The sequence below is a fragment of the Entelurus aequoreus genome, linkage group LG16 (assembly GCF_033978785.1).
Source record: "Entelurus aequoreus isolate RoL-2023_Sb linkage group LG16, RoL_Eaeq_v1.1, whole genome shotgun sequence".
Taxonomy (NCBI): Eukaryota; Metazoa; Chordata; class Actinopteri; order Syngnathiformes; family Syngnathidae; genus Entelurus; species Entelurus aequoreus.
In genome coordinates, this window is record NC_084746.1 from 36,138,959 (window position 1) to 36,147,187 (window position 8,229).

At 40.9% G+C, this 8,229-nt stretch overlaps 1 protein-coding gene across 4 annotated transcripts in view; it reads left to right on the plus strand.

Moving 5' to 3' along the window:
* The window catches only part of LOC133630904 (neurocan core protein-like), a 134,205-nt gene extending 128,312 nt beyond the window's left edge, over positions 1–5,893 (plus strand). For all 4 annotated transcript variants that reach the window (XM_062022739.1, XM_062022738.1, XM_062022737.1 and 1 more), the window contains 2 exons: positions 2,971–3,153; positions 4,954–5,893. In XM_062022739.1, the coding sequence (XP_061878723.1) occupies positions 2,971–3,153; positions 4,954–5,069 (299 nt within the window). In that variant the 3' untranslated portion in view covers positions 5,070–5,893. The remainder of the gene's footprint in view (positions 1–2,970; positions 3,154–4,953) is intronic.
* Positions 5,894–8,229: the final 2,336 nt, after the last annotated feature.

Here is an 8,229-nt window from a genome sequence, read left to right on the forward strand (position 1 = left end):
AACATACTAGACAACTTGTATTTTAGTAGTAAGTAAACAAACAAAGACTCCTAATTAGTCTAATGACGTATGCAGTAACATATTGTGTCATTTATCATTCTATTATTTTGTCAACATTATAAAAGACAAGCTGTAAAAATTGATTATTAATCCACTTGTTCATTTACTGTTACTATCAGGTTATTTTCTGTTTTATCATGTTCTATCTACACTTCTGTTAAAATGTAATAATCACTTATTCTTCTGTTGTTTGATACTTTACATTATTTTTGGATGATACCACAAATTTAAGTATCGATCCGATACCAAGTAGTTACTCAGTGGCCTAGTGGAGTGTTTTTCAACCTTTTTTGAGCCAAGGCACATTTTTTGTGTTGAAAAAATCCGGAGGCACACCACCAGCAGAAATCATTCAAAAACGAAACTCAGTTGACAGTAAAAAGTTGTTGTCGCAATTGTTGGATATGACTTTAAACCATAACCAAGCATGCATCACTATAGCTCTTGTCTCAAAGTAGGTGTACTGTCACCACCTGTCACATAACGCCGTGACTTATTTGGAGTTTTTTTTCTGTGTGTAGTGTTTTAGTTCTTGTCTTGCGCTCCTATTTTGGTGTTTTTTTCTCTTTTTTTGGTATTTATCTGTAGCAGTTTCATGTCTTCCTTTGAGCGATATTTCCCGCATCTACTTTGTATTAGCAGTCAAGAATATTTTAGTTGTTCTTATCCTTCTTCGTGGGGACATTGTTGATTGTCATGTCATGTTCGGATGTACTTTGTGGACGCCGTCTTTGCTCCACAGTAAGTCTTTGCTGTCATCCAGCATTAGGTTTTTGTTTACTTTGTAGCCAGTTCAGTTTTAGTTTCGTTCTGCATAGCCTTCCCTAAGCTTCAATGCCTTTTCTTAGGGGCAGTCACCTTTTGTTTATTTTTGGTTTAAGCATTAGATAGCTTTTTACCTGCACGCTGCCTCCCGCTGTTTTCCGACATCTAAAAAGCAATTAGCTACCTGCTGCCACCTACTGATATGGAAGAGTATTACACGGTTACTCTGCCGAGCTCGAGACAGCACCGACACTCAACAACAACACACAATTTGCAGACTATAACTATTGGTTTGCAAAAAATATTTTTACCCCAAATAGGTGAAATTAGATAATCTCCCACGGCACACCAGACTGTATCTCACGGCAAAACCAGTGTGCCGCGGCACAGTGGTTGAAAAACACTGGCCTAGTGGTTACAATGTCCGCCCTGAAAAAAAAATTAATAAATTAAATAAAAAATTTTAAAAAAGAGTGTCCGCCCTGAGATCGGTAGGTTGTGAGTTCAAACCCCGGCCGAGTCATACCAAAGACTATAAAAATGGGACCCATTACCTCCCTGCTTGACACTCAGCATCAAGGGTTGGAATTGGGGGTTAAATCACCAAAATGATTCCCGGGCGCGGCCACCGCTGCTGCCCACTGCTCCCCTCACCTCCCAGGGTGTGATCAAGGGTGATGGGTCAAATGCAGAGAATAATTTTGCCACACCTAGTGTGTGTGTGACAATCATTGGCATTTTAACTTTACAGGATCATACATTGGTCATATTCAAAGTCTTCTTGTGTGCAGGGACGTATTTCCGGAGTTTATAAACATAATATACATTTTTAAAAAAGGAAAAAAGATTTTGTGACAATAAAAAATATCGATGTAATCATATTAGTATCGACTAGATACGCTAGTGTACTTGGTATCACTACAGTGGGTGTTAGGTGTAGATCCACCCATGGCATTTGTTTACATTCAGGCGCGCTTTTGTTAGCGGTGACGGCGGTGAGCTATTGTGTCCTCCTACGGTGGGTAGTGAAGCATGTTTAGCTATTCCTCGTCCTGCAGGGATGATACTTGTAAGAAAGATACTTTATTTGTCGCCATGGAGGCAAGGATTAGTGATTTAGAAGTAGCTAAAACACTGCCGACTGGGGATGGTTGTTAGCTGCTAACTAGCTAGCCATGTCTTAAAGCACCTCCTCCTGAGGGTGTTTCAGTGTTATAACTTCACCTTTCACTTTAATTTTTAGGTCAAAATGCATCCGTTCTCCCTTTTCTGTCTATACCTTGTGTCTGCTTGTAAGTACTCGGTGATTGTGCGCTGCCTAACATGCTCCTCTGCTCGTAAATCCAGCAATGTCCCGACGTGACGACGCACGGTCATGCCCGGGAACCGGTACTTTTGAAACAGAGTATAGTACCGTTTTTGATTCATTAGTACCGCGATACTATACTAGTACCGGTATACCGTACAACCCTAGTGACAACCAGGGTCAGGCATAATGCCGTTCCATATTAACTACAAGGGAATAATTGACAACAAGTCAATGAAGTGATAATCATGTCATCCCAAAATACTCTGTTTGTAGAAAAAGAGAGAAACAGCCACCAAAGCACATTCAATCCCTGTATCAACTATACAGTAATTGGTTACTTTTTCAAATAAATTAGATCTTGACTAATTGTCAGGTGGTGACAGGTGTGGGTCATTTGGGAAGATATAGGGAAAAACTAAAAATGAAACCTTAAAGGAAAACTGTACATGTAGCATTAACTTTAATGTTGTGATCAATTAGGTTTCGTGTCTCCAAGTGGGTTTTGATCTGATTGAAACGGGCCCAAATGGCTCTTTTGATGCCAAAGGTTGCCGACCTCTGTATTACACCTATCAAATATCAAAATTGAGCTTTGGTTTAGTAAATTGTGGCACAATCTGTACCAAAACATTACAGTTGACATATTATACATTTATTTGCCTTATTTTTGTATCAAGCTTTTATTTGATAAAACTAAACAAAAAATAATGGATGCAGTCTTGTCCTCAAAAGAAATACTAATGGACATATGCTGCCCTCTAGTGGTTTGGCGTGTGAATTACCTTTTAGGAATCACATTATTGAGACTTATGTGGTGTATATTTTGATGCTTCCAGTGCTGTGTGGGACGCCACCTGCTGTGGAAAACGCCCATTTGGTAGGTCGTCGGCGGTCACACTACGACATCCATGCCGTGGTCCGCTACCAGTGCTCGGAGGGCTTCTACCAACGCCACATTCCCACCGCACGCTGCAGGGCGGATGGAAGCTGGGAGCGACCCAGGATCATCTGCACAAAATGTAACTTGTTCATCCCTGTCAGTCCCTTTTTGCAGTAGGTCTTTAAAAAAAGCAGTGATCACCTGTCCAATAGAGCAGGGGCTCACTGAATATTAACATTTAATTAGTAATGTTACTCTTGATGTCAAATATTAATGTCTGTATTGACAGGATAAAATGCTTGAAAAATGCGGCAAATGTGAGTCACTATTGTAGCCTTCAAAGTCCTCTAAAACTACTTCAAAACCCTCCATCAATGTTTTATATACACACTGCAAGTATATATATAATGTAGTAACAGACACCTTCATAACAATATGTAATATGTACAATATACACACTGCAAGTAAATATATATAATGTAGTAACAGACACCTTCATAACAATATGTAATATGTACAATATTTACTGTATTTTGGTCATTTTAAGCAAAACTTCTTTCCACAACGCATTTATTTTTGTTTCCATAGCAGCGCATTTCCAACTTCTGGCAGCAAATGCGTGTAATCATGGCCTACTTGGTGACAGAAAACGAATATGACTATTTTTGGACAAATGAGGATTCACAACATTAGCTTTTTGAAGCTGAATATACGGAGGATGAACTACTGCTTGTAGAAGCGAGCACAAACAGACGGTGAGACGTTGAAGCAGACTGAAGCCGAAAGAGTGAGGTTGGCTTGACTTGTTCACGCTGCAAATGTGGACCTTTGAGCCAAATTATGCCGAAATAAATGGCATGCCTACCCAAATCAACTGGAAACGTCCCCGGGCGGCGAGACCAAGTCATTAAGATCGGTGTCCTCTTGCATTGTGTTGTGTATTACAACCTCACAAGCCATTTAGCTACTGATGCAGTTGCTAGCTTACCTCTTGCCGTAGCTAACTTACGGCTAATTCTGTAGCATGGTGATGTGTCACTACACTAGCAAAAAAGTTCCTCAGTGTTCGCTCTTACAAAAACAATGTCGCTACAGTTTGGTTATTATACAGGTTACATAAAGTAAGTAAAGCATTGTTGGCAGTTTTTAGATGCATTTTTAAAGTGATTTAGAGGCAGAATGGATTGCTCGCCACATCGAAAGAGACGTTTTTTTACAAATTATATTGTGTCTCATAAGGATTGTGTCAGGAAGTATAGGTGATGAACCCCAAGATGCAGAGATGGTAGGCTTTTTGCAGGAAAACATGATTTTAATGTCCAAAAAAATGCAAGGAAAACACGAACCAGAAACCAGGAAACAGGCAAACTTGAGACAGCAAACAGTCTAAAGCGTTCAGCATACAGGAACAGTCCACAGCATACAGCTAGTAATACTCCAGCACTGACTGGAGGGAGAGGCAGGTATAAATAGGAGCCTGATTGGCAATTTCCACCAGGTGTGCCAGACTGCTGGTGAGGGAATCAAGCGCTCAGGGAGACATGCAGGAAAAGGAACCAAAATAAGAGCGCTGACAGGAAATAAAACAAACAGAGAACAAAACAAAACATAACCAAACTGTCAGTGGGAATCCCGACAGATTGTGAACGATGGGCAAAATTCCCCCCCAAAAAGTGCAGTTGCCCTTTAAGAAATGTTCAATGACTTTAGCTCCAGACTTCTTCTGCTTGTTTGATATTGTCGTTGCTGCCACAAGTGGTAGAAAAGTGTACTATATCTGAGTACTGCTGCGGCCCATACGCACCACAGCTGAGAAACAGATAATACTTGGCGGCCCTCTAGGGGGCGCTCATGGCCCTATGATTAAAAAACACTGGACTCCAGGATCTGTGGCTAGTTTTACACGACTAAAGAGATTTGTTCTTCCTTGTTCTTTCAGCCCGCCGCTCGCACCGATACCGGCGCCATCATCACAACCAGCGGCGCGACCGTCGAGGCCACAGGAGACACGGCGACGGCCACAGGGGTCACGAGGACACACGCAGCTACAACTGAACCAAATAACACCACGCCTGTAAAAGCCAAGGCGCTACCGAGGCGCTCGTTCTGCAAAACAACACAACACGTCTCCTTTTTCCGCTTCTAACTGACATAGTTGATCTCGTTATTACCCGCTCCAACTTTGGCTGTTTTGATGCTTCATTTTCACCTTTTTTCTTTACCGACGCCAACACTAACTGCTACACTAGAGCTCACGCTCCCTGACCTTTCTGTACAGTGACCCCCCGCCCCCCTAGTTATTACCTTGAGTGGCGACATTGTGCGCATATAAGAGAGAAACCTTCTTTTTGTTGTTGTTTGTGTGATATGACGAAGACTCATTAGTATTCTGTTTACAAAACACGCACACCGTCCTCGCAAGCTAGCCTTCAGTTCCCTTCTTTGTACATACGCTGCAGCATAACTGATACATTTCATCTAACTGACCTGCTTTTTCTAATATTTGCTCGCTTTTGTGTCATGTTCTATTTATTACTAGCAATGTTTTTTTTGGTTTACTTATTTGGCGTAACACAATTTTTCTAACACAATCAGCCAGTAATCGTTTCTAATCGGAGTATTATTGTGATGTTTACTGGCTGATGTGGAATCAATAAATAGCTGGACCTTGTCCAATCGAATAAAGCGCTCTCAAAGTGCCATTGACCACTCGACTGATTGCTCATACTCCCTTCAGTCATTGCATGGGCAGATTTACTAGAATGTGCCGATTTTTTTGTCTTTGATATTTGAAGTCATCCACCTTTGTTGGTGTTTTTATGACTTTTTTGTCCTGCTGTTGTGTTTCATTCTTATTAAAGATAGAAAATTGTACAACATTTATGATCGTTGTGTTTTTATTGTGGTTGCAACTTAATTAAAGTTGCTTTTTTCAAACCATAAAATATAATGAGGTGTATTTCTGGTCTTGTCATCCTCTCCCGGGCAGAAGGGCGACACGGCAGTGCGGCTGGATCAAAAGAGACGTCAGAGACGCTTTACTGAACTAAAAGCTGCTTTATTACAAACGAGGGTCATTATATATAGGACTGCAGTTCCTGGAGGACGTCAGGTCAGGAAAATGTGTCTCCCCTATCTTGGAGAAGCCAAACAATCAGTTTTATATTCCTCCTTCCTGTCTGGATGTATGCTAAGTCAGGACAGCACAACCTGGCCATAAAGGAAATGTTTGTGTGTAAGTGACTGAAAAGAAACCAGATGCAGGTCGTATCTTAGATGCTGGCATTAAGCTAAACATGTAGTCTCTTCTCATGGAAAAGACCATCACCTTTGCATACCCAGGTCCAATTTTATTGCCTTTTCTTCCGCGAGAACTAATTCAATCCACACACAAATGTCAGAACTAAAAGGCCCTATGTTATTATGTGCCCAAACTGAAATACCTACTATTTAAACTGGGGGTTTGCTTTCTCCCAAATGAATAGAAACATTCACCATATGCAAAACATAATTATGAGTTAATTAATTCACTTCAATGACAAGAACACCACCGGCATTAGTGGTTTAACAGAAGTCTATTTTTCACAATTACTAATTATATTAAATAAAAATTGCTTGTCAACCCTGAGGAAATAGTCTGCCGCTCAGGCTGTCACTCACCGCTATCTCGTACACACCTGCCTGCAGTGTGCACACACACACAGAAGAAGTCCAAAAAAGCAATTAACAACTTGCAGTCATGATGTTGTTAAAATATACATTTAAAGATATGATTGCACGATGTCACAATCGCGCAAATTAACACAAATTCTACATACCGTTTTTTCGTAAAGGGCGTACTTCTGGTGAGCGGGTCTATTCAGGTCTATTTTCATACAAAAGGTGCACCGGATTATAGGGCGCATTAAAGGGGTAATATTTTATTTATTTTTTTCTAAATGTACAAACCCCGTTTCCATATGAGTTGGGTAATTGTGTTACATGTAAATATAAATGGAATACAATGATTTGCAAATCCTTTTCAACCCATATTCAATTGAATGCACTAAAAAAGACAAGATATTTGATGTTCAAACTCATAAACTTTTTTTTTTTTTCCAAATAATAATTAACTTAGAATTTCATGGCTGCAACACGTGCCAAAGTACTTGGGAAAGGGCATGTTCACCACTGTGTTACATGGCTTTTCCTTTTAACAACACTCAGTAAACGTTTGGGAACTGAGGAGACACATTTTTTAAGCTTCTCAGGTGGAATTCTTTCCCATTCTTGCTTGATGTACAGCTTAAGTTGTTCAACAGTCCGGGGGTCTCCATTGTGGTATTTTAGGCTTCATAATGCGCCACACATTTTCAATGGGAGACAGGTCTGGACTACAGGCAGGCCAGTCTAGTATCCGCACTCTTTTACTATGAAGGCACGTTGATGTAACACGTGGCTTGGCATTGTCTTGCTGAAATAAGCAGGGGCGTCCATGGTAACGTTGCTTGGATGGCAACATATGTTGCTCCAAAACCTGTATGTACCTTTCAGCATTAACGGTGCCTTCACAGATGTGTAAGTTACCCATGTCTTGGGCACTAATACACCCCCATACCATCACAGATGCTGAAGGCTTTTCAACTTTGCGCCTATAACAATCGGGATGGTTCTTTTCCTCTTTGGTCCGGAGGACACGACGTCCACAGTTTCCAAAAACAATTTGAAATGTAGACTCGTCAGACCACAGAACACTTTTCCACTTTGTATCAGTCCATCTTAGATGAGCTCAGGCCGAGCGAAGCCGACGGCATTTCTGGGTGTTGTTGATAAATGGTTTTCGCCTTGCACTTACAGATGTAGCGACCAACTGCAGTTACTGACAGTAGTTTTCTGAAGTGTTCCTGAGCCCATGTGGTGATATCCTTTACACACTGATGTCGCTTGTTGATGCAGTACAGCCTGAGGGATCGAAGGTCACGGGCTTAGCTGCTTACGTGCAGTGATTTCTCCAGATTCTCTGAACCCTTTGGTGATATTACAGACCGTAGATGGTGAAATCCCTAAATTCCTTGCAATAGCTTGTTGAGAAAGGTTTTTCTTAAACTGTTCAACAATTTGCTCACGCATTTGTTGACAAAGTGGTGACCCTCGCCCCATCCTTGTTTATGAATGACTGAGCATTTCATGGAATCTACTTTTATACCCAATCATGGCACCCACCTGTTCCCAATTT